This window comes from Pithys albifrons, chromosome 11, assembly GCF_047495875.1.
Source record: "Pithys albifrons albifrons isolate INPA30051 chromosome 11, PitAlb_v1, whole genome shotgun sequence".
In the NCBI taxonomy this organism is placed as follows: Eukaryota; Metazoa; Chordata; class Aves; order Passeriformes; family Thamnophilidae; genus Pithys; species Pithys albifrons.
In genome coordinates this window covers 4,028,956-4,055,477 of record NC_092468.1, presented here as the reverse complement: position 1 = coordinate 4,055,477, position 26,522 = coordinate 4,028,956, and the positions used below count along the sequence as shown (strand labels likewise).

The window sequence follows — 26,522 nt, the reverse complement described above, 5'->3', positions numbered from 1 at the left end:
CCAGGGGCCTGAGTGAAATTTTCTGAATGCATGAATCTGGCAATTCATGGATCTTTTTTGGCTTTTATAACTATCAGCCACAAACACTATAAACCCCACTTTGTATGTCCATGTGGATAGGCAGGAATTTGGGGTCAGTAAATGCCACATGACTGACTGCCTGGTGTGTTCATGGCAGAGCACTGACAGAACTCACCTTTCTCCTGGGGCTTTTGTCTTCTACATTTCAACTTATTAGTGAATTAGCAAGGAAGAAGTATTTGCTTTTCTTGGCAATGAGATCACCAGAGTTCCCAGGTGGCAAACTGGACGTAGGGGGTAGACATTGTGATGGTGGCAAATAAGGTGTAATTCTGGGGAGAAAACAATATTGGGCTTGACAGTAATTTTTTTTTTATTCTCAAATTGTCCTTCCAAAGGATGTTTGACACTCTAAAGTGTGGGATACGTGTGTGTTTTGTGGCAATCCTTGCACCCTGATCCCTCTGTCATGCTAACAGGGTGCCTGCCTGGAGCAGCCCACACATCTCCTCCAGCCCATTGAAACCACAGCATGGGGTGGCTGAGGTGTTTCTGGACCTCAGGACAAACTGATTATCCCACCTAGATTGGAATTCCTGGATCTGATGGTGTAGACATAGACTAAGGGGACTGGTGGGGGCACAGAAAAGAAAGGTCCTGCTGATTTTCAGATTTCTTCTAACATGGTTGGGAAGGGTCCATATGTCCTCAGTTAAACATATCTGTCATTTTTGCAGGAAGGTGATGTCACCCCTGGGGTCCTGGTTGTCCCTTTCTGAGAAAGGCCCAGCATTGAAACAATATGGAGATACAAGTTCCTGCTTTGCCTAGAGATTATTCTTCTAAATTAGTCTTTGAACACAAATGGCAGGATGGAGTGTGATTGTTGTTGTCATGTGTAATGGCACAATTGTTTCTGTCTGTCCCTGTTTCAGTTTTTACTGGTTTTTTTCTACTATTCTGCTCTTGCCACTGCTGTTCTCTGTCAGAGTTATGAGCATGTTCAGTCCATTTAAAGTGACAACAAACTCTGAGGTGTTCAAGTTTCAGTCTGCAACAGGCCCAGGTGCATTTTAACTCACCTTTATAATGAGAATAGTTTGAAAAAGTCACCATCAGAGTTTCTCACTCTGGAATCAATACAGTTTTTAAGTAAGACCTGTGAGAATGTTATGCACAGAAAGAAAAAGGAAAGCTCAAATTACAGTAAATACAGTTCTATAAATAAAGCTTTTGGATGGTAACATATGCAGCTGATCTCACCCCAAATATTCAGCCAAAGAGAACCAAGCATGTCATTTGCAGCCAGAACATCCTCTCCTGCACAACTGGTTCTAAAAGAGAAAATGTCTAATGTTTTTTGTTTCACCTCTTCAAAGGGGAAGCCCTTTGTTTTATAACCAGATTGCCCTGATTGTGAACTCAGGGCTGATGTGTTCAATACTCTAAGTAATTTTGCAGATTTAATCTAACAAATTTAATCAAATTTAAACACAGCAAATGTAATCACAACTCATCTCCAGCTCCTCTTATCTTCCTTCCTTGTCCTCCCTACCCTGTCATCAGCATCTTTCTTTCTGAGTTTTTCTCCCAGCAGATTTTGCTACTCCTAAAGGCTTCCACAGATGAAAGTCTGTGGTTAAAGAAAATCCATCTACTCACTGGGGATGAATAAAAGCACAGATGGAGTTATCAGTTGTCAAGGATAACTGGTAACATTTTCATGAAGGGAAAGGGTAGTAAAAGGTGTTGAAGCTTCTTTGGGTTACAAAAGTGGAATGTGACTCATAAATCTGCCATCCACCATCTTCAGTTCCCCATCTCCAGACTCCCAGCAGCCTTCACAGGCTCCTCAGGGATGAGAACAAGACACACCTGTATGTGGGACTGGAGCACCCAATTTCAGTATCATCCATAAAGTTTGGTGTGTTCATGGTAACCTGGGGCTTTTTGCTCTTACCTGCAAATAATCTTCATTTTCTCTGAGACTGGGTACTCTAGAAAAAGAGAACACTTTTCATGTAAATTCCTCACACAATATAATCCCACTATTTTCAAGGTTACATGCACAGCACATCTTTGAGTTTTGCTGTAACTTCAGCTCAGATTTAATTCCAGGTTCCACTCAGGAAAGTGATCTCATGTTGTAATGGGCTTCAGCATGTACTTTTTTGACTTTTAGAGCAATATGAAGGATTGTCCCAAAAATATGGCAATTAGGGGAATCTTCCTATGCATTTGAAACACACTATAACATGTATGATGTGTGTTCCCATATATAACAAGGAAAAACATAGTTCTATTCATCCAAATGAGGACATGAGACTGTTTCAATCTGATTATGAGATAGAAACATGTCCAGAATCACATGTCTGGAGTTGAATTGCAAGAAACTGTTTTAGGATTTAAAGTTGGGTTTGAGTGTTTGCAGTTTCCCATCCTTTTCCCTATTTTTCCTCTATTTTTTGCTTGGTTTTGGTTACAGATACAGTTTTTTTGACAAATCCTATCCCAATGTCCTTGTTCACCAGAGGGATGGTGATGAATCCTGGGAGAGGACTGCCCTCCATACCCTCAGCTGGGAGGGATTCCCAGACTGGTGCTCAAACAGGGAACATTCTGAAGCTCTGATTGTGGTACCTGAATTATTGTTGGGTTTCAGACTTTTGTCAAGGCACATCAGCTGCCTTGTATTGGCTTTTAAAGCAAAATAAAATAGATCATCACTCTAGTCCTGCAGTGATAAAGGAGGACTAAAGTTGAGTGGGGCATCTCAGTGCTGGTGCAGCCACATCTCCTCTGCCTTATTGGAACAGAGACACAGACAGCAGGAACTGCCCTGCTCTGTGCACACCATCAGGGCTGCCTGGGCAGTGTGCAGAGATGCCAGGCACTCCAGGGACATTGGCAGGCAGTGAGGAACCAACATTCATGTGGCACCAAAGGCTGGACTCAGATCTGCTGGTTTACAGCTCTTCAGAAATGGTGCAGCTTCCCCCAGGAGGGAGAGCTGATGCCTCCACACTTCAGAACTCTCTGCTGTGGATCATGACTAACAAGAGGGAAACCCTGAAGTGGGTCCTGAAAAGGTCTGCTTGGTAGTTCAGACACAGGTGTAGCTGTCTGTCTGAAAGAGCAGCTCTGCCCTTAGATGTTCCTTGTGCTTGATTACAGGGGACTGTGCAGGAGGGATAGGAGAGACTCCAGCTGTCACAATTATTAACAGATCTCTTGAGAAGGAAGGTCATTATACAGAGGAGGTGAGCTTTGTTTTGGAGAGTGGAAGAGAACAGAACCAGGCATAGCTTACAGAGAAAGACTTGAGAATGACAGATACCTGTTGGATCCAATGATAAACAGAAATTCCCAGTGTTCTCTTCCTGTCCCATCAGAGGGAAATAAGTCCCATGGCAGTAATGGGAAAGTCAGTGCCTCTGATGTTAATTTAATGTCCTCCTGGGACACACAGAGAATGTCACTGTGCATTGTCCCTGGTAACAGGCTTCATCCCACAGGGAGGTTCTGTCTCTTCACAGGACCTCTGAAAATGCCCTGAAACCTCAAGCAGAAGTGCTGGAGCACAGGAGAGACCAGGAGCCAAGGTGGGCCAGGGACCCTGCTTAGGAAGACAGGAATTGGGAGAAGCAGCAGCTCATCCATCCCCAGCTGGTCCCTGCTCCCAAACATCTCCCAGGCACTCAGCAATGGGACAAGGGGGCACGATGGGCTCAAGCTCTGCCAGGGGAGATTGAAGTTGGAGAGCAGAAAAAAATTCTTTGCAGAGAGAGTGCTCAGGCATTGGAATGGGCTGCCCAGAGAGGGGGTGGATTCCCCATCCCTGGAGGTTTTTCAACTGAGCTTGGCCGTGGCACTGAGTGCCATGATCTGGTAAAGGGACTGGAGTTGGACCAAGGGTTGGACTTCATGATCTCGGAGGTCTTTTCCAACCCAATCCATTCTATGATTCTACCTGTGAAGCAGTGATGGATAAACCAGGCAGTGTCTGTTTGCCAAGGGAGAGGTGTTTGTGAGCCACAGTGCTCTGAAGGCTCTTGGTTAAAATATACATTGCAAGAGATGGGCCAAACCTAAAGTAAAGAGTTTACCCAGAGCTGAGCACCTGCAGATTGCTGCTGCACACTGGCAAAAGGAGGCTCTGCTGGAAAATGGTCTCATTTTGCCCCTCCCTGCCTTTTTTATAACAGTGGAATAAATTACTCCTCAGGAAGGCAGAAGGCTCCATTACTTATGTTTCCGCGGTGCATTTTCTCTCCCAAACAATGTTTCCTCCCCCAAGAGCCTAATTATCACCTAAGAGATGTTAACAGCCAGATCATTAGAACTCTGCAAAGGTTTTGATCAAATACAAGCAAGCTGTAGTTTGTAGTTTGCTGCCCTGTATTGCAGGAGCAGCTGGTCTCCTGAGGAAGGGAAGCGTAGACCGAGTTAATGAATTTAAATACACTTCTGTTAGATCTTTTAATCATGAATGTAATTGCATCCAGTAGCCTTTTTAATTTTTAAATATAGAGATACAGAGTATGTGATTGGATTTATTATTTTTTAATTTCTTGTTTGTTTTCAAATCTATTGCTCCCATTCCTCCCTTCAGGGAATTCTCCAGAAGGAACACCTTGTCTTCCCAGGGTGAATCTTCACTGTACCGATTTTTTCACTACAAATTTTCTGTATTATCAATCGCATTTCTATCCCTCTCTACAATTGTTCTGCCTTTGTTATGTCTGGCATAAGGAGGACACACATGTAGTAACAGGTACACTGAGCCTAAGCATGGAGTGGGAGGAATTCCTTTGGTTTTCTCTGTCTGGGATACACATACCTTTGGTGTCAGCTCTGGCACTTGTCTCTGGGCTGACTGGAATAACAGGATCCACAGCAAGCTCAGCTTCTCAGAAAGACTAACAAGGAGAATTTGATCCCCAGTCCCCACAGGTGACTGGGAGGTGTAGCATTTCTGTGTTTTGAGCTAATTGGTAATAAAAAACCTCATCAGGTTAAATGGAGCAGACAAAGGAAGCAGTGCTGGCAGTTCTGTGATGCTAAAAGCTTTCCAGATCTTTTGCTTTTGTACCCACCCTCTCTTTGGGATGAAAAAATGTGCTGAGATCCCACGGAGTATTCAAAGAAAGGAAATGCAATGGCCCTGCCACCCTCCAGCTCCCATTGGCAAAACACACAAAGAAAAGATGAATTCTTATGTGAAGAGACAAGCAGGGCATTGAATGATTCAGGACTGTGGGATATGGAGCCTCATTTAACAAGCTCACCAGCTCTCATCCTTCCCAGGCTGGTGGTGCCTGAAAGGCTCCTCTCCAAGCCCAGCAGTTCCCAGTGCCTCTGGAAGAGCCAATGGCCCCAGCCCAGCCAGTCCCAGTGGGCAAAGACTCAGCACAGCCCTCTCTAGGGAAGTGAATTGCCACATTCTTAGTTCAGAATTTACCAAACACAAGAAACTTTTCCTTTGTGGGAATTGTTTTGACAGAAACTAAGCACACATCTGCATTATTAAGACTGTGGTTATTTCAGTAGAGCTGTGCTGATAAACCCCTTTGAGGAGAGAACTCACTGGCGAGGTTCCTCTGCTCCATAACTTAACCCATTTCCCTGTACAGGATAAGCCATCCCCACAACCACATACACAGCTCCCCACAGCTTTTTGCTGGCATTGCTGTTTGGCTGGCAATATTCCTTTATTATTTACTTCTCACAGTACAGCTATGCCAGCAAAACTCTGAGCTTAGGAGGGAGAAAACGCCTGTGTAAATTTTTTAGAGTCGGTGTTTTGTGGTCAAGGCTGAGGCAGAGACTTAAGCAAAAGGCTCTGTAGGCAGAGAACTGTAATGCCCCAACACAACCCCCAGTGCTGTGTGGTTATGTGAGCAACATCAGCCCCAGGGCAGCAGGAGCTCTGGGGCAGCGCTGGGGTAAGAGGAGAAGAGCTGTGGAATTGGAAATGTAACACCCCGGGGCAAGTGCTGTCAGTGCTTTCCTTCTGCAAGGGAAGATGTGAGCAGGGAAGATGGGAGCAGGGAAGATGTGAGCAGGGAAGATGGGAGCAGGGAAGATGTGAGCATCCTCCTTTCGAGGATGCTCTTGCGCCGCCCCATCCCCGACTGTGGTACCCAGCTGGGTGATTGGACGTGGGGAGGGGCTGTCCAGTGGCACACGGGCAATTCCTGCCTCCAGTGCTGCTGTGGGGAGGGGGAAAAACACAATTACCAGTTCCCGGCAATTAAATGAGATTGCACTTGTGGCCTTACTGTGTAAGACATGACAAATCCCGTGGGAAGGGAAGAGAAGGGAAATGTTGGCGTAAGGAGCGGCCCCTCCCTGGCAGAGCCATTCCGTGGCAGGCAGGTGCCATCTAGTGGGGCTGGGCACAGCCAGGGTTCCCTCTGCGCTGGGAGGGATGCTCGGGGCATTCCCGGGATGATCGGGGCATTCCCAGGCTGCTCGGGGCATTCCCAGGACTCGGGGCATTCCCGGGATGATCGGGGCATTCCCGGGATGATGGGAGCATTCCCAGGACTCGGGGCATTCCCAGGACTCGGGGCATTCCCGGGATGATCGGGGCATTCCCAGGCTGCAGGGAAGCAGGAATGGTCCTGCCGTGCCCTTCCTTGGGGAGGTGCAGAAGGGGTTTCTACACGGAAAGCTGTGCTTTGTGGGATGGCAACACACACTTTGAAGCCCGGAATTAGAAGAGCTTGGCTACCTTCTGGCCAGCTGGGGCACCTCTGGAGTCCTTCAGGTGGAAGGTGGGGAGTAATGTTGGCTTGTATTTAAAAAGAGTGTTTCAAAGATCTGTTAATCAAAAAGCAGCTTTTCAAAATCGCATTCAACACGTTGCAGCTTTTCTGGTCATCACAGACTCACAGACTATTCTGAGCTGGAAGGGACCCACAAGGATCATCAAGTCCAACTCTTCAGTCAATGGCCCACACAGGGGATTGAACCCATGACCAAGTTTTAACCAACTGAGCAAATCTCAGGGTAGTCATAAGTATTCCTGGTAACCACAGGGCAAGGGATCCATGAGCCACCCTTGGCAGCACCCAAGGCTGGTCAGGGTGTGATGTCCCTCCTGCCCAGTGCAGGGAAGGAGCTGTCCCTGTGAAATCCCACCAGGTGCTTCATCCTCTCTCAACCTCACAATGCACAGGTCTGAGGGATCACCCAGCAGAGAAATCCTGCAGCTCTTGGAAGTTTTGAAGGCTCAGATGGCCCTCTGAAGACCCGAACCACAAGGCTGATTTGTGCTTTCTGCAAGTGCTGCTGAGAGGAAAGGAGGATTCCTGTGCCTGGAAACAGGTTTGCTGTTCCTTGCCTGGGACAGGTCACTGCCAGAACAGGATGCTGGCTGGCCAGGAGGATCAGGAATGCATTTGGAGCAGCCCTTTCCAGCGCTGCTCAGATAATGAATTTTACAGTCTTTGTTGGCTTCCTCAGCACAGCAGTTCACTTAGGAGAGAAATCGTTTCTGTGAACTAGCCCATTACTTTGGCAATTCCTGTTGGATACTCTGTATTCCTGCTTTAAATGAACAGTGGCTGCTGAGGCTGGCGAGGAGTACTCGTGCTGTTTGGAGTAAAATACCCACACCTTGTACTGTGCATGTTGCATATCCTCCTTGTCTTTAGGAAACAGTTTCAACAAAAGTGTTGATTGCAGGCCAGCTCTTGCTGGGTTGTTTTCAGGCTCAAGCAAAAGAAGTAGAAAACCAAAAATCAACTTGCTGTTTACAGATCAATAATTTAAAAAAAAAAAATTAATACCAATGCCCATGAAGTGTCTGGGGAAGGGCTGGGGTTGGTTGTAGAGACAGCCCCCTCTTCCTCAGACTGCAGTCCCTCCTGCTCAGCCCGACTCCAGTGAGGGCTTTAAGAGCAAACTCACAGCACCTCCTTCCTTAGGGCTGGCTCAGGATGCAGTGGAATTCCTGATGCTGGCATGTGGCATGGCCTGAGATCAGTTGCTGCTCACTGCAAACCCTTTGAGGGATTTGTTGCATCCAGCTTTTATCTTGATCTCCCAGAAAATGATGTGTTGGAGACAGAAGCCACACGCCTTGTTACTCCTGCCAGCTGGTGGGGGTGTGTATGTGCACACAGATATTTGGTGTTTAATAACTGAACCTGGATGTATCAAGGTTAGAACTGTGTCTTCCAGCTTTAAAGACAGGGCATTGTTAGAGGAAAATGGGATGTTTTCCTGTGCTGAAGGCAAATTTATCTTCCCCAACTAATCCTGGTGTCTGCAGCTGCTGTGTCTCCTCCTAAAAGGCAGGGAATGAACTTGGAACATCTGTAGCAGCTGCATTAAGTGGTGTGGTTTATTGTAGCATTATGGATGATGATGGCTGTATTACTAAATTGTAAATCAATCAAAGCATTTTGATGGTGTTCAGGAGCATGAGAGAGAGACTCATGCAGGAAGAGACAGTGATTTATTGCACCAACTTGTTAACACATTCAGCCCCAGTCATTTATTGCATTTATCATTATTTTGAAAAGATTTCAACCCTTCCTAAAAGCAAATTAAAAAAATCTGTAATAATGATAAAATTTTGCTGTACTGAAAATTGTCAGTCCTGAACTGTGATTTCTGTGATAGAAAAGTGAAGAATAAGGAACTTAAGATACACAAACCTCACAATAAATGAGTGGAACAATTGCCTCTGTTTAATTGTCTTAGGAGCAAATGAAGGGAACCTTTTCCTTTTCATCCTTAAATCTGTTCCTCTGAAAGCATCTCACAGTGTCTGGGGTTTTAAACCATCGTACCCAGGATTTTGGATGCTTAGCAAGTCATCCATTCCCAAGGCATTAGCAACACAGACAGGATTTATTTCAATCTCTGCAGATGATTCTTTGATCTGGGCCTTGCTTAAGTGCATTCCAGTGCAATTAATTAGAAAAACAGTATAAGGCAGTGGCAACTCCAAGTGATCTTAAATGTAAAAGTGACTGATTAGTAACTCTGCTTTCCTGAGGATTATCCTTTGCTGCTTGACAGCAACTGCTATTCCTGAGCAAGGGAGAGTCAGTTAATTGAGGAGAGGGAGTTGGCTATTCTTTGTGAGCCACTAATATGGCTATTCACAGGAAAAGCAGCAGTGTGGGAACCTCTCCCAGCACTGATTTTTTGAAGGAACTGTGTAAATGGAATTAGGGCCAGTTCCCACCTGATGCCATGACATGTGTGGCAGTTGCAGCTCACTCTGATGGCTTTGCTGGGCTGTAGCTGTTCCCTTTTGCCTACAGCCCTCTGTGGCTTGCAGAGCTCCTTGGGAGCCAGTCCTTGGACTGTGCCTGCTTCCAGGAACAGGTCAAGCTGCTGATTGTGTTTGTCTTCCTTGGAATGTCTTTTGTTGTTCACTGACTGGCTGAAAGTTAAAATGTTTGTCCATGGTATGTCCAGGACATGTCGATCCACTTTAAAAGTTCTGTGCATCTCAATTCTGTTTCCAGAGTCTTCCCACTCAGATCAACAGAAGTGGCCATCCATCAGGTTTGGGCTGGAACAGGATTGATGAACAGGCAGCTCAGGGGTGCTGTGCTGCAGCTTTCTGACACAAACACTGACACAAACACTGACACAAACACTGCCTCCCTTTGCCAAGGAACTCAGTTATCCTGCATGAGCAATCAATATCTGCTCCTCTGACTGCTCTTGTTCCCTTAATCTTTCTGTATGGTTTCTTTATAATTTAATCTTCAAGGAGCCATATTTCCTGCCCATCCTGCTGCTACACTTTCCCCCAGTCTGTTTGGAATCTCACAACCAGTGGAGCTTCTGTGATTCACGGGAGAAGCTGACTTAGAGTTCAAAAGAAAATGCAAATTCCAGCCTATCTGCTTTATTTACAGTTGTTTCAAATAAATACCTTTACATATTGTATAGTGACTTCTGCTTTGTCTTTGCACTGTATCGACTCACTCGTGGTTTCCTTTTTTCTGTGTGACAATACCCTGATCATTCTTTCTTCTGCATCCTGAAGGGTGTAGGGATCAGGTGCAGAAATCCTGCTTTATTAGTTTCAATATTCCCTTGTTTTATTGATTGCATTCATGTTTACACCTGGGGAGGATAAATCCCTTGTGTTGTTTCTCCTCCCAGGGCAGAGGCACCTGAAGCTGTGCTGGTTTCTGGGCAGAGGCACCTGAAGCTGTGCTGGTTTCTGGGCAGAACCAGTGCAGCCCAGTCCCAGGGCCATGGGGAAGGCTCCCTGACATTGCTAGTGTAGTGAGGACAGCACTTATTCCCTGGAGCTGGGATGAGATCCCAAATGCTTTCAGTTCCCCAGTGGTAGGGTGAGAACTGCTATCCTGTGCTCCATGTCCAGTGGAAATTTATCTCTGGCACAGGGATGCAAAGTTCAGTGTCTCATTGCAAATGTCTCATTTACTCTTGAGGGGTTGGTTTGTTTCTTGCTTGGTTGGTTCTAATGTGGCCACATACAGGGAGAAACTCAAAATCCTGGCAAATATCTTACAGTAAATATGGGTGTAATGTGTCACTAAAATCTGTATTTTGTGCAATGCCAAAATCAATACAAATGAAAGTCTCTGTGATAGAACCAATACGTGAAGCAAGTGAAAATTTTTCCTTTGGAGAATGGTCGTGGTTTTCCTCCCTGAAATTTCCTACCTTGATGACAGCAGGGGCAATAATAAAAGCAAAAGAAGGCAAAGAATAGGCAGGGGTTGCAGTCCCCTTTTCTGCTGCCTGTCCTCTGCCAGCACGGGTGGGATCCCTCTGGGATGAGAGTTTCCATGGCCAGCTGTCAGCATTCCAATGTGCTATTGATTAGGTGGTTTACTGAGGAATCACAACAGACCTCCTGAAACTCGGGAAAGGTAATAAATCAAAGGCATTTGATTTGTAACTTGCTGTCATTTTTGGTGCCTTGCTTCAGTAGAGGACAGCAGTCAACACTTCCTAAGCTCTTGATATGAGGAAGGTTATGATGGCCAAAAAAAAAGTGCTTGTTTATAAACGGTGCAAGTAACATAAGCTTTTAATGGGTCCTAGAGGAGTCCAAGGCTCCAGAGGGCTCTGGAATTCCTTCCTCTCTGCCCCCTTCTGCTCCCCACTTTTTTTTTCCCAAGCCTTTGGCCAATTTTCATCACATCTGTCATTTTGAAAAATGAACTGGCAGTTCACTCCTAAGGTTCAGAGCATGCCATGGATCCTTTTTTTGGTTTAACTTGTTTGCAACGAGACAGTTCAACGGGAGATTCTTGTGCTTACACAGCAGCACAGTTCTTGTGAAAAGCACAGATGCTGTTCAAACTCATCGTTTCTATTCTGTTAATTGGATATAAAAGAGTCATGAGAGCTGAAGGTGAGAGGACCACACTCAGGTAAAAGCCTATTAGTAGATTGCTAACAAGTCTGAGCAGGGGCTGAGTGTGTAACAGTGTGGTATGACCACAGTGAGTGTCAGCACTGCACAACATTGGCACAACTGAGATAAAAGCACCCCTTCATTTATGGAAATAGGGGTCCTGAAAGTGTCCATTTCTGATGGTTTCAAATGAAGGAGTACCCAGCCATTCCTATGGTGATGCTGCCTTTGATTCCAGGCATAAAACATTCCCTCCTATCACCACATGTATCCAATCAGTATGGAATGGCCTGTGCCACAGTGCCACTCTCAAGGCTCCGTGTGCCCTCCCAGCTTTCTGACAAACCAGGTTTCCCCCCTCTGCCCTTGGGGCTGACTGGCATCCTTTGTGCCTCCACTCCAGCTCTGCTGCCTTTGCCAGTGGAATTCAGAAAGAATCTCAATATACACAGTACTATTCCAACCATTGTATTGCAGACCTGCCTTTGTAGGTCAGCTCTAAACAGACCCCTCTCACTGCACTGCAGCCTCAGTGTGTGCAGCCACGCAGCATTTGCTCCTGCAGATCCAGACTCAGGGCTGCATTGCTGGGGGGTGATGCAGCAAGCACACCTTTTCCTTGCATTCATGTCTGCAGGTCCCTTCACCACCAGGCTGGAGAAGACCCTTGCAGTTTTGTTTTTAAGCCAGGGATGGAGGGGTTGGTGTCCCTCTTGTGAAATGCCTGAGCTGCTGCTTGCTCTTTTATCTCCTCCTTCACTGCCAGCCTCTGTTGTGTTTCCTGGTGCCCTTGCACAGACCTGGCATTTGGTGGCAGAGGGGCACACACACAGGAGCTCCACGTCCTGAGTGGCACTCAGTGTGGCTGTCATGGTGTGATGAAATGCTGCATCACCAGGGCTGCAAAGCATTCAAATTCTTTCATATTTTGTGAAAATAGGAAAAGAGTGGTGTGGCTCTTCCCCTCTGCCTCGTGGAGCAGCCTGAGGGTTGTTGGGGGCACAGCCCAGGCACTGCTGCACCAGGAATGGTCCCTGGTGACATCACACCCCAGGACAAGTCCCTGAGTGAGGATCTGGAGTGTGAGCAGAGCCTTTGGAAGGGTTGGTTGTTACCTTTCCAAACATCCCATCTTTTAATACAGCCAGTCCCAAATGCAGAGACCATCAGGCAAAACAAACACAACTATGCAAAGCAAACCCAGTCCCCAAGGCAAGCACTGACTCCTGCTCCTTTCTGGCAAAGAAAATTCCTGGTGTGGGTGTTTATCCACTCTGAGAGCTGGAGGGTTGGGTTTGCTATTCAGTTTCTTGGCTTTGGGGGGTTTGTGTTGCAACCTTTGTTTAAAGAGGGGGGACAGATGATACGTGTTTGTTCTGATTATTTGTTTGTTTGGGTTTTTTTTCCATTTCTATGACTTTTAAAGGACTGAAGAGTTTATTGTGTGTGAAATGCAGGAAGAGTCTAAATGAACACCAGATGAGAGGAAATAGACTGAAGAAAATTAGGGCTATTTGCTACCAAAGGAAGTAATCATTGTACATATATTAAATTCCAATCTCTAGCTGAGATGTGTTTGCTGTGCAAGAAGTCTGACTGGAGAGGGAAAAGGGAAATATGTGGACTCTTCCCAAGGCTGGGTTTTAGAAATGATAAGGATGGCTTTGGTGTAGTGGTGGTAAATAAGCCAGGAAGCAGCTTCTACTGGGGTTGGCTCGAAGGAATTCTGCATCCCAGAGTTTCCCACTGTTGCAGAAGGTGAGTCTCTGTGCAGAAGGGGAAAACAGCTTCTCATACATCTGTTATTTGTAGGTAACATTTAGTATGACTTTATAATGAGAATATAAATTCTGTATAATCTTTTATCTGCCACTTTGTCTGGGCTCATCCATCATGAGAAACAAATAACTCACCTGTACTTGTGACTTACCTGTAAGTCCCTGCTGGACCTTAAAGTTCCTTAAGGACACACTGTCTATTTTCAGTGGAGAGAACAACCCTCACCTGGCACCTCCCTCGGTGTCTGTGGCAGGAGAGGGTTCAGGTGGTCACAGTGGGGTGCTCAGTGCTCTGGTTCTTGCCCCTCAGCCCCTGCAGACCCAGGGCAGGTGCACATCTGCATTTCAGTGCTGGGAGGGGACACCACTGCTTGTTTCACTGAGAAACCACTGAGAGTGAGTGCCAGTAGGAATGGAATAAGGACCCTCTCAGATTGTTTGAGGAGTGTGGAATACATAGGCTTGGCTTGCCTTAAATCAGCCCGAAACTTGGCCCTGCTCCTTCTTTTAAACCAAACAGTATTTCTCATTCCTGCCAGCCAGCAGACACCCTGTCAGTTAACTCAGCAAGGACATAGAAAGATTTTTATTTTTTTTTTATCAGTAGAAAAATTATAGCCTGGGAGCATGTTGCTTTGACAGATTGGGGTTATGTGGTGGAAGTTGACCTCTGCAGCTTCCTTACCCTTTCCCCTCCTGGCAGGCAGCTGAAGCATTTATGATTGAAAGTGGCTATCTGTATTTTTTCTTCATCTGATGGAAGGCCATCACAGTAACCAAGAAGGACTTGTTACAGATTTTGCTTTTCCTGTGAGGGATGCTCAAAAGATCAGTGAAGAACCTGAAAAAATAAAATAAAATAAAAGATATTTTGGCTATGTGGGAGGGAAGCATTTAAGCATAGCAGAGAACAGGGGATTACACAGTCAAATAAGCAGTTCTTGGCAGATTTGAGAGACTCCCAGCAGGAAGTAAGAAAAGTGTATCAGAGTGTAGGAAAGCATGGAAATGAAGAGAAAGAATAGTATCATATTTAGAATCTGTCACTTCATCAGAATTATGTTGACTGGTTGTTAGCAAAGGAGAAGGGATTGTTTTTTAGGGGAAGAAAGGTTGCATTTCCCCCTCATTAGCTGAGGAACCTGCTGACAGGAATTAAGACAGAATGTTACTAAAAAAGGGCTTCAGCCATGCAAGAAAGGGATGTTTTAACCCAGAGCTGCTCAGTGACTGCATTGGCAGGATGGTCCTGCAGACAAACCTCTGCTGGCACAACTGAGTCTGCTTTGTGCTGCTGGGTGAGAATGGCAGGAGGAGTCTGGGGGGAATCCCTGGGGCAGCAGAGCCTCTGACATGAAAATGTGCCTCCAGTTAACTATTGTCCTCTGACCTCCATCCATCCTGGAACAGGGGGGTGCATAAGCAGGGAAGGAGTCAGCTTCTGCTCCAAAAGATGTGGTGGTTTGAATTTCCAAAATAGACAAAGGAGACTTTGTCAGCCCTTCACACGTGGGAAACAGGCAGAGGGGGAGATTTGTCTGGTGCACTCAGGCTAATTTTGACAGAAAGGGCACTTAAACTGAAGTTTCCTGAACTCATTTGTGTACTACAGCCACCACATTGCCCTTCCTTTCTAATATTGGATTTTGTTCTCCCTGAAACTTCAGTTCTAATGCAGAGCTGGTTATAAAAAACATTATTTTATTTTATTCTGTCTAATAGATGCACAAGGGATTCCTTTCTTGGACAAAACTGCCACTTGAATGCAGGTCTGAGTTCAACTCAGCAAGTGCCTGCTGGAGCTTCAGGTGGATTTTCATGTTGGGAGTGCCAGAACAGCCATGCAAGACAAGGCAGATGTGTCACTTGGGCTTTTTGTCCCCTGGGGGATCCCAGCCCTGTGGGAATGGAGAAGAGAAGCCTCTGAGAGCAGTAATGCTGTGGGGCAGAAAAAGAAAAATATCTGACTAACCTGAATGTCCATTTTTCTTGCTCAGGCTTGTTAAGTTCAGAAAGGCCACTGAGACTTGGCACTGCAGGACCAAACTGGGGCTCTGGGGTTTTTCTGAGGCAGCATTGAGTGGAACCACCAGGCCAGGAGGACACCACACTTCTGAAATGAGCCTGCAGGAATACCTAAGTGGCTGTCTGGGACACTGGGCTGAGAGGAAGGGCACTCACAGCTGCGTGGGCTTCATGGGTTGATTTTATCTCTGCTCACAAAAGAGAACTTAGAGGTCCTGTGGCTCCTCATCCATTCCAAGCCACTGCTGCCAGCTGGCACTGCCCGTGTTCTCAGCCACACTGGCCCAGAGTTCCCTGACTTTCTGGCTCACAATTCTGGTAATGACACTGCTAATAGATGCTGCTTTAGGGTTACCTTCCTTTTCTCTAAACTTAAAGGTGATCCCCAAGTTGCACTTTGAGAATGGAAACTTCAGTCTGTTGAGTGCCCTGGGTGAGTCCTGCCATGGTCATCCATCCAACATCCCAGTTGGCACATCAGTCTGGCTCCCCAGGTCCCAGGCTCCCTAAAGGTGTGCTGGCCACTTGTCTGAGAGCTGAGGGAATCTGCACCTCAGAAACAAACATCTTTCCAGAAAGCTGAATGCAAGTTTGGTAGCAAAACTTTCATTTTGTCAGTGGTGCATCTCAACTTATGCTGTTTAAACTATTCTTTTGCTTTAAAGTCTGTGTTTGTTTCTTGGGTACTTTTGATTTTATTTATTCCCCCCAGGGACAGCTTCCTGAGGGGCTGGTTCCACTGTTTGTATTCAGTTTCCAAAGATAAATTTGATTTCTGTGTTAGGAGGAAACTCCTTCCTTCAAGCACTTTTCTGTGTGACAGAGCTAGAAAGAGTTCAGTAAAATTTCAAAATATGTAACCTGTTTTCCTGTGGTTTCTGTTCACTGAGATGAATCTTTGAGAGAGATCACTCATGGTAAGATATTTACCAGTGTATCACCTCCACTGAGGTAATAACTCCTACAGTGCAGGTGTGAAGAAATGTTTTACTCCTTAAGCTTTTTTCAATCCATGTCCTGTTCCAGCTGTCTCTGTTTCAATGGACTCCAGAAGCTTTGCATGATCTTTATTAACCTGATTTACTAATCAGCTCCTAAAACTTACACAGACAAGAGGGAGAAGATAAGCTGGACTCAGGCTTACAGAAATCAGATTCAAGCCAGCTCTGCCACAAACACCCATTTGACTTGATTATATTTATAATTTATAATAATATATTTATTACTGTATATTTGACTTAGTACTATTTGTGGTTCCCCTGTCTACCAAATTCAGATTCCAATTCATCCTTTTTTCCCTATCCCTACTTTTACAGACAGCAGGTTTGGACTGGAATCAGCTCCTCCTGTGTCTTTGGATACCTCACAAATGAGTCCCTAATCTTAGGTCAACCTTTTAGTTGCTTCTGTAAGCCACAAAATAATGATGGGCTTCAACCTGCTCAGGGCAAAATGCAGCCTTTGGATGACATTGGTGTAAATAAGAAATCCATGGCAGTTCCCAAGTCAGAACTGCTGGTGGTGTTTAGCCTCAGTGTCTGCCACTGAACATCTGGCATTCATCACTGCCTTCCTTTCCCTTCCACTGTCATATTTTATCCCCATCTGTTGGAGTTTCCTTAGCTCAGTCTGGATAAATTAGAGCTGCCTCTCAGTCAGGAATTGTTACAGGCTGAAAGGTAAGTGAAGAAAAAGAGGTAGATTTAAGGAAAGTGTTTCCCTTGTGTCCTCTGCTCCCCTTCTCTCTCCCCTCTCCCTGCACACAGACAGGACTGCACAGTATTAAAAGACAGTCTGATATTTTTTACAGTAAAGAGAGAGGGAAAAGCTTCCAAAAATAGCAAATGTTTTTACCAGTCCTAGTTTTGAAGGCAGAAGGAGGAGAGGAATTGGAGCCAAAGTGGACATCCATTGCCATTGTTGGAAAGACCAGCACTGACTGCTTTGAAACAACCCTTCAGCAATTAGTCATGGATTGGGAAAGCAAACATTCCTCAATACCAAACTTCCTGGGCAATGATTTTGATGGGTTTTTTTAAACCAAATTGCTCTTACTGCAGTAATTTAGGTTCCTGCTAGGAAGAATAATACTGAAGGTTCTGGGGAAACATGGGTGGTTTAAAATGACCCAAAGCAGAATTCTTCTGCTTTTGCTTTACCTCAGAAAACTGTGCAGTGCCCTGGTAATGGCCATCACATTTGGTGTCCCCAAGCCATGCTGGCAGGGCAGGGAGCTGGAACAGCACTCCAAAGATGCACTTCTCATGGGGAGGCAGATCCTCCACCACCCCATAGGTAACATTTCCAGTAGTGTGTGTTACCTGCCAAAGCAAGGGGCTCCCAGCATTGCACAGCCCCATGCACCAGGAGCTCCTGTGGGTTTCATTCCCTACCAGCTTTAGCAAGTAGAGGTATTTCTGCAGTCTAGAAATGCACAGACACTCCCTAGTCCAGGCTACTGGGAGTTAGGAAAGAAAAGGCTCATTTCCCTGTGTCTGGAGAGGGACCACCACTGTCAATCCCAGAACTTTATCCAGGCTCAAGGTGGGCTGAAGCTGGAGGGTCTCTGTATGGGAGAACTGTCTTGTTATCTGTCCTAGGGACAGGTTGTATTGTTGGGGACTTCATTATCCTTGGGACAGCAAGAATGCCCCATGTCACTCTGTGTGTTCTTCCTGATTGCCTTGCTTCTTCCTTCTTTTTCAGTCTCATGTGTCAGAAGTGTGTCTAAAGTTTGTTTGGTTTGATATCAGCTTGGCTGAAATGGGACTAAATTATTGCTGCTGTTGCTGGTTGTCAGCTTAGCCTTCTCTTTCTGCAAAGCCCATTGCATTTCTGCTTTCCCATTGGTTTTCACTTACGTTCCTGTGGGGTTCTCCTGCTCCTCACTGCTGCAGACTCCCAGATTCCAGCTCTGCAGCCAGATCAATCAAGCAGTGGGTGTCCTGCTCAGCATCTGCATGTGGTGAAAGTGATAGGCCCAGCTCAGGAGCAGACAGGCTGCCAGGCTGTGCCCTGGAGCACGTCCTGGCTGACGCAGAGGGCACACGGTGGTGGTGTGAAAGGCCAGGCAGTCCCTGGAGTCACAGTTGTTCTCTGAAGTTGGTAGATTGGTGCCCTCCTGATGATTTGTTCTGACAGTGCAGTCTGGTGCTGGAAGTGGATGTCCTGGTGAAAGTGTTACCACTTGGCAAGGCTAAAATGTTGGGCTGGGAGAAAGAGAAACGCTGGTCTAATGTCCCACAGTCTCCTTCACATGAGATATTGCCAGAAAATAATCCAGGAATACAGTGGAAAGGATGTTGTGATGTTGATTTACTCTCCATTTTTTGCTGTCCACATTGACCCTGAGATTGTGAGGCTGAGAGATGAAGCACCTGGTGGGATTTCACAGGGACAGCTCCTCCCCTGCACTGTGCAGGAGGGACATCACACCCTGACCAGCCTTGGGTTCTTCTGCTGCCGAGGGTGGCTCATGGATCCCTTGCCCTGTGGTTACCAGGAATACTTACGACTACCCTGAGATGAGCTCAGTTGGTTAAAACTTGGTTGTAATAATGCCAAGGTCAGGGGTTCAATCCCCTGTGTGGGCCATGGACTGAAGAGTTGGACTCGATGATCCTTGTGGGTCCCTTCCAACTCAGACAGTCTGTGATTCTGTGAATTACTTCTCTGCTTTCCAAGCACCTTTCTTGTTACTAGCAGAATATTAATTCAATTTTCTCTTCTTCTTGTAGGAAGTTTTACTACATCACCCTGCTGAGAGACCCTGTGTCTCGGTACCTGAGCGAATGGCGGCACGTCCAGCGAGGAGCCACCTGGAAGACCTCCTTGCACATGTGTGATGGCAGGACACCAACCCCTGAGGAGCTGCCCTCATGTTACGAAGGCACAGACTGGTCAGGCTGCACCCTGCAGGAGTTCATGGATTGCCCTTACAACCTGGCCAACAACCGCCAGGTGAGGATGTTGGCTGACCTGAGCTTGGTGGGCTGCTACAACATGTCCTTCATCCCCGAGAACAAGCGAGCACAGATCCTGCTGGAGAGCGCCAAGAAAAACCTCAAAGACATGGCCTTCTTCGGCCTCACAGAGTTCCAGAGAAAGACTCAGTACCTGTTTGAGAGAACTTTTAACCTGAAATTCATCCGGCCCTTCATGCAGTACAACAGCACCAGGGCGGGGGGGGTGGAGGTGGACAATGACACCATCCGCAGGATCGAGGAGCTCAATGACTTGGACATGCAGCTCTATGACTATGCAAAGGACCTTTTCCAGCAGCGCTACCAGTACAAGAGGCAGCTGGAGAGGATGGAGCAGAGGATAAAGAACCGGGAGGAGAGGCTTCTTCACCGGTCCAACGAAGCACTTCCCAAGGAAGAGACCGAGGAGCAGGGACGTTTGCCCACCGAGGACTACATGAGCCATATTATAGAGAAGTGGTAGCCCAGGCTGACTTTTGTATTCGTGATATTCTGGGGGTTCCGTACACCAGAGCGTGGAAGTGAAATTGCAAACCCGACAAAAAGTATTTTATTTAAAAGCAAGTCTGTAAAACAGAGGATAAACTGCTTCCTTAAGCATGGGGTCTTTTTACTGTTTCTTACAAGACCGATGAGATTCTTAAAAAAAAACAATAAATACATAAAAATAAAAAAAAGGGTCGGCATTCTAATGCAGAGGTAAAAAATGCACAAATGCAGTTACCACCTGTAAGGCCAAATACAAAAGAATGTTTCTTATCCTCACAATTCAAACACAAATGGCAGGAGTAGGTTTTTAAAAATCTGTTTATCCCTTGAGCATAACGATATAAAGATACATAATTAAAAATTCCTCTGTGTGGGAGGCAGGATAGGAATTGCATTGTTTGTAATGGTGACCAGGTTGAGGGTGTGCTCTCCTGCCAGGCTGATCTGAGCTCACAGGCAGTCTCAGGGTTTCAGCTGGCAGAGCCACTGCCACAAAGGAGAGCACCATTTGAACAACAGAAGAAGAAAAACAGCCAGAGGATGAGAAACATTAAAGCAGATTGACTATGTATGGCCTGGGGTATGTTCTCAGCACCGTGGGTTTGATACATTGCACTGGTATCACATACACATCCTCAGCTTCATCACAGAAATAACAGGGAATTCATGCATAGAGCTCCTGGGTTTGTCTTCCAGACAGCTCCCAAAACAAGTTAAAAGCCACCCAAATTCCACATAGGCTCAAACATGCACTCAAGGCCATCCTGTCCCCCTACACCTGTGCTGCTCATGCCATCATTGGTACTATGTGTTAACAGCACATGAAATCCTCCATACTAAGGAAAGTATCCTCCTTACTAAGGAAAAGGAAGAAGGATTTAAATCCTCCCTCATAAATCTGCACAGCAAGGTTCAGGGAAGCCCCTTCAAATGATCAGCCATTATGGGAACATGAAGAGAGCATGGGTTTGTTTTGTTTGTTGCCATGTGAAAGACTGACCCAGAATAAGCATCCAGATGTACCCTATCTGTATTTTTACAGTTATTTTTACTTGCTTTTATCAAGAGATAATGGCTATCAGCTTGCTTGCTTCCAGTGAAGTCACTAGAACTGATTTAAGTGGGAACAGGATGGAGCTCTCTTCCAGAGCTGTGAAAATTTCTGACTGTGGGTCTGAATTAATTATGACACAGTGCACATTGTCTTTTGGCAGGGTGCCTGTTCTGCAGCTCCTACTTTAAATGAACAAGCTGTGTTCATAAAACTGGAAAGGGGAATCACTGTTAATGTTTTTTTAGTCTCAGACCACTCTCAAAGCAGAACTCTGTCAATGCTGTTTTTTAGAGGCTCATCTAAGTTTAATCCTCCAGTGTGGGGACAGTCTAACCAGGTCCTGCTTACTGACTTTTGAGCCATAGAACAACAATGACTTCTCTAATTCCTCTTCCCACTCACCAAATTAAAGTGTGGCTTATTTTTTTTTGCTGTTGCAAGCACTTTTCTGTATGGCTGGAAGCATGGAAATGAAATAGGTTTTGCCTGGTTCATGTCTCCACCCCATTATTGCTCAGCCTGTAAGACCTGAACCAGCTCTTGTTTAGGGCAAACTCTGAACCAAATGGAGTATGATTTGATTTTCAAAGGCCATGTTAACTGCAAATCAAATATGGCATTGAAATCACTGGAGGAGAGGCAGAGAGCTGATGCATTCAGTTTTAAAATATCATTTTTACAGTGTCCCTTTCCCATCACACAGATCCACTGAAGTGCTGCTTGGTTTGTATTTTAATTCTCTCTCTGCCTCTGTACTGTTTCCAACAGTTTCAAATTCAGACTGAATTTTGCAAAAGAGTCTGCTTTGTTCTTCTGTGGACACCCTGGGGGATACACCTTACTCTTGGAGATGTTCTTCTCCAGGAGAGTAAAGACTACTAAAAACTTGAGAACCAAAAACACAAACAGCACTTGGGGCTCAAATACAACCTGTTACAGCCCCGAGCCAAGGTCTCTCAAAGCCAAAGGAGATCTGTCCTATTGGTTTCAGATGGATGTTGGTCAGGGCTGCTGCAAAGTGCTCCAGCACACTCCTGCCTGTCTGCACCCCCAGCAGGACTCTGCTCCTCATGCCTGCAGCTGCTTCCAGAATGTGCTGGTGGTGTCAGTGTCTCTAAGGTTGTGTCGGTGCTTCTGCCACAAAGTGGCCTCTGTTTCCTCCCAGGGAAGCGAAATGAAGTGGTATTTGGTGGTTGGCTCGGGGGCAGGAGGTGTTACAGCTCCATTTGCTCATCCCTTAGTTCCAGGCTGGGAGAAGTTGTGTCTGCAGGTTCCCAGCGCTTTTATGTGTTGCTGTAACTAAACCCAACATTTGTGTTTTAAAGACGCCGTTTTACAGGCTGTTTACCCCCAGAACCAATACACAAGATACAAAAAGCAAGTGTTTTATATGCACAGTTTCCATCTTCCCCCCAAGGCTTTTCCCTGTGCCTCCTGCAGCACAGATCCACAGCACACAGGTGGTTCCTGCAGCTACTCCTTGTTCACGTGGCGCTGTCGCGACCGTGTCGTGATTAGGCTGTTCTGCCTGAGCTGTTCCTGTGTCACAGACCTGAGTGACCAGCTGGGTGTGAGTGGATCTGTCTGCAGGGTTGTCTCAACCACAGGCAGCCTCTGCCCTTAACATGTCAGTAGAAAGCCTTGTTCCAACACTCTCATTGCAATATATTGCAGTAACAAGCAAAAGAAATGAAACTATATTGAAAACTGTCTTGGCAACAGTTTTACTTCAACTCACAAAAAGGAGGGATAACCTCACTTAGCACTGAGGCAGAAGTTTCTAGATTTGAATCCTGCACCCAGCAAATGCCTCAGTTTCTCCACCTGGACATTGGGAATAACAAATTTACAGACTCCAGAAAGGTACTCCAAAGTATCAAAAGTGTAGGGCCCTTTGAACAGATCCTAAATAATGGAAAAGAAGAGAATTCCCCCAAAGCCATCCCTTCCGCTGGCTGTTGTGCTGCTCTGGTTATGGCTGTGGGCCATGTGTTAATTTATTCTGAGTGCTGTGTACCAGGGCATGGGTTGCAGGGTGTACCTGGCACCATCTTCCTCCTTTAGTGGGTTCAAGGGAACTTTTTTAACATAATGTGAATGTAGTTTTTTGTGGTTTATACATACCACAGTTTGAAGTGGTATCATTTAATTTTAGGACTGATAATTTGATGCTACAATAACATGAAAAATGTGTGTGTAGTTTTAAAATGAATGGAGAGCAGCAGCTTTAAGGCACTCTGGCAGAAGTAGTGGCAAGACAGTACATTCCTGTTCAGTATCTGCTCCTTTCTTCCAAAATGTGACTTACAGACACACCAAGATCATCTTCACTACAAGAGGCATTTCTTCAGGGGGCCTGTTAATGCATCAGGACCCAGGGCAGGTTAGGTGAGCACTGGGAATGCTGAGGGAAAATACAGGACTGGGACCTCTCTCTTGGGGAGTTGGTGAGTAAGTTCCCCTGGAATTCAGATTTTACATAGGCAGATGCTGGTAAGGTTGCCAACCCAGACTATCACAGGGTTCAAAGAAAAAAGAACTTCAGCCAAGGATCAGTGTGAATTTCTGGCTTGTCTGAATCTCCCTTCATGGCCAACATTTTTGGAATAAATGAGCAGCTCTTGAGGTTGATGGTCTTGCACCCCATAGTCTCTTACTTACAAAAGTGGGATGGGAATGGAAGCAGCATAAGGAAGATCCCAACAAGCCTCTGCATCCTCTCTGGCAGGAGTGGCCTGTTAGAGCAGGAAAGAGCAGTGCAGTTGCTGAGAGGGAGGAGGACCCCACAGGGGCAGTACAGACAGTTGGGAGGTTTCATTCTGAGCCCAGCAAGTCACTTCACAGACATCACTGGCAGCTACAGCAGCAATGACTGACATCACAGCACAGTGCCTGGCCCAGGGTTGCATCCTGGGGTTAACAGCATCTCTAGCTTCTTACTGGAGTTCAGAGTTCCTCAGAGTCCCTCCTATCCCACAGAATGGTTCAAATGTCACAGAAAGGTGTAATTCATCCCCCAAACTACATGAAATATATTCCCAGGGCTATAGCCTGGAATGCAGCTGGCACTACCTGCTGTATTCAGATCCCAGGGCTGGCTGCATTCTCTTTGTTCTTGTTTTCACCAATATTAGCAGGTCTGTTCCAGAGGCAGAAGGGAAGGCAGGATTTGCTGCCTGGTCAGAAGCAGAGCTCAGCCTCTCTGGCACAGCTCAGGGAGCAGCAGCAGCTCAGGTGTACCAGGTGCAGCAGAGCCCGTGCCAGGGCACACGGCCCAGCTCTCCCTGGCTGTGTGTTACCCCAGCCACAGCTCTGCCAGGGTGAGTGCAGCCCTGAGAAGCACAGGGGGGTTAGAGCCCGTGTCATCCTGGTTAACAGGCAGTTTTCTCTGAAAAAAAACAAGATTTGCAAATGAGTCTCTCTCCTCAAAGCCCCACAACTCCTTCCCATTTCCCTCCAGGTGTCAGTTCTGCAGACTGGATTGAGAGAGTTGTACTATAATGAATGATTTTATATTCAAATGGTTTACTGAGCATGATTTGTTTTGTACATATTGGAATATGATTTAACTTATTTTTGTTGCCCCTTTTAATGTTTTTTTTCCTAAGACCAAGACAAAAATCCCCATCCTCTCTCAATGTGAAGTTCCTCTGTGTTTATGTATAGTCTGCAAGGAAACACACAATAACCACAGGATTTTTCTCCATCTCTACTGGTGTCTGATTTTATTTTCCACTGTAATTTCTTTTTGTCTCATCCTTTGCTTATATTGTCTCTTCTTTCTGCTGCACAACCTGCACAGAGCAGGGAAGGGGCAATACAAGCAGGATTTTCCTTTTCTCCCTTTCCTCTTTCTTTGTGTGCTTTACCTACCAAGGAACTCAGTTCTTCCAGGAGTTGTGTGATTGAGGGTAAAACAATACAACTGTCCCCCCCTGCCTCCCATCCTGCACCCTGTAGATCAAACAGATTCAGCCTCTCTGATTGTGGCTGGAGTCATTCCATAAAGCTGAATCCGTATGGTTTGCACTTCCCCCCCACTTCAGGAACTTAAAAACAACAAAAAATAAAAGGCAACTGTTTTAACTCGAGACAAGTAACACTTAAAGCTTTATATATTTATTTATAGCATCTGACAAAAAGTGTTAAAAGGTTTTTTTCTTCCACAGGAAACATTGAATTAAAAATCATCGAAATTGTTTTTGTCTAGATCAAGAATGAATGTTAGCAGATGAAATAAACCCTAAAACTGAGCATCTGGTGTGTGTGTTATCCTTGAATTGGCCTTTGGGTGCTGTTTCAGTTCAATGTGTCTTCCCTGTGTATTACAGAGAGATAAAGCTGCCAGTGGAGCTGGTGGAAAGTGTTTGGTTTCTGCTGCAAAAACAGACTCCTAACAAGAAATACTCAAGCAGAAACTGCAGTCTGTTCATTCCTATTGTCACATTTGAGCCAACATTTCAAAAAAACCCCTTAAACCTCCTAAAACTTATCGCCTTTTAAAAATTTGATACTGTACAGTCCTCTTGGGGGGTTTTTTCTGTGTCAGTGCAGTGAGCAGATTTACAGCCCATAAATGGAGGTTGTGACACCTGATATTACAGAGTAATTAACAGAATTTTTGTTGTTGTTGCAGAATTACTTTCAGCAAGTGTGTTGTGTGCAGATGTTGTGCAGTTCTGAGACTTGGGCCTGGTTGTTCAGTGACAGTGAGTTGGGCTAAGAGGGTGATGACCCAAGTGTTTCACAGTGTCCTAAGTGAGAACAGCAAGATATTCCTGCATGTGTAGCACCATGATTTTACCAAGGCATCATCTCAGCTCCCACTGATGCCTTAAAAGTCTGTAAAAAAGACTCCAAGCCAAATTTTTAGTAGGAGATGAGATCAAGGGGAGTTGCTTTGATGAGCCCCTCTGCTCACCCAGGAATACATCGAGGGGCAAGCTTTGATTTCTGTGGCTTTTATAATGTGATCCATCCAATCACCACTTCACACATTTCCAGTTCCACCTCTGTCCCACCCCAGTCCCACCCTCCCCAGGAATTGGGGCTGGGGGTGATGAGACCCCCTCTTCATCTTCCTCTTCTTCTTCAGCACACAAAGGGCTCTTGGAGGGTTTCCACTGTTCTGGGTCACTCTGCCCCATGTTTATGTCTTCTGATACCCTTCAATCTTGTCCCCTGAACAACAGACTAAACAGCTGAGGAATTTTAGTCCCTATTCTGGAGCAGGGGTAGAGAAGAAAGACATTAACCTTAAGCTGCTAAAATATTAACCCACTAAAATCTACTTTGCTACATCTACTTGTGTTCCTGAAATCTACAAAATGTGAAAATTAAAGAAATCAAAAATCCTTCCTGCATCACACTCTCCACCAGACATGTCAGAGGGGTAGTGCAGGTACTGGTGGAGAGCTCAGGTGAGTGACAGTGAGGGGAACACACCTGTGATGCTGAGGGGCTTCAGCTGTGCTCTTGGGGAGTTCCACCTGTTGTCCCATGGGGAGGGGCAGCTCAGTCCCTTTGCCCAGGAGCTCTCCTGTCCTGCTCTCCAGGGCTGCCTCTTGTCCTGACTGTGATGGTGCCCCAGCTGAGCCACCAGAGGAACTTAGAATCATGGAATCAGTTGGGTTGGAAGAGACCTCTGAGAACATCGAGTCCAACTTCCCAGCTTCATTTCCTCCCTCCAGGCAGTGCCATGGCCAAGGTATGGACACAACTTGCCCTGCTTCATGGGGTCCTGTGCTGCTCCTGTTTGAAACTCTCTCCTCTGCCTTCCCAAAAGCCTGGCACAAGAAGTC

The 26,522-nt window shown here is 45.9% G+C and overlaps 1 protein-coding gene across 1 annotated transcript in view; it reads left to right on the top strand.

Moving 5' to 3' along the window:
- HS6ST1 (heparan sulfate 6-O-sulfotransferase 1) overlaps positions 1 to 24,975 on the top strand; it is a 182,002-nt gene extending 157,027 nt beyond the window's left edge. The window contains exon 2 of the mRNA XM_071565948.1: positions 18,933 to 24,975. Within this exon, the coding sequence (XP_071422049.1) occupies positions 18,933 to 19,641 (709 nt within the window). The 3' untranslated portion in view covers positions 19,642 to 24,975. The remainder of the gene's footprint in view (positions 1 to 18,932) is intronic.
- The last annotated feature ends 1,547 nt before the right edge of the window (positions 24,976 to 26,522 follow it).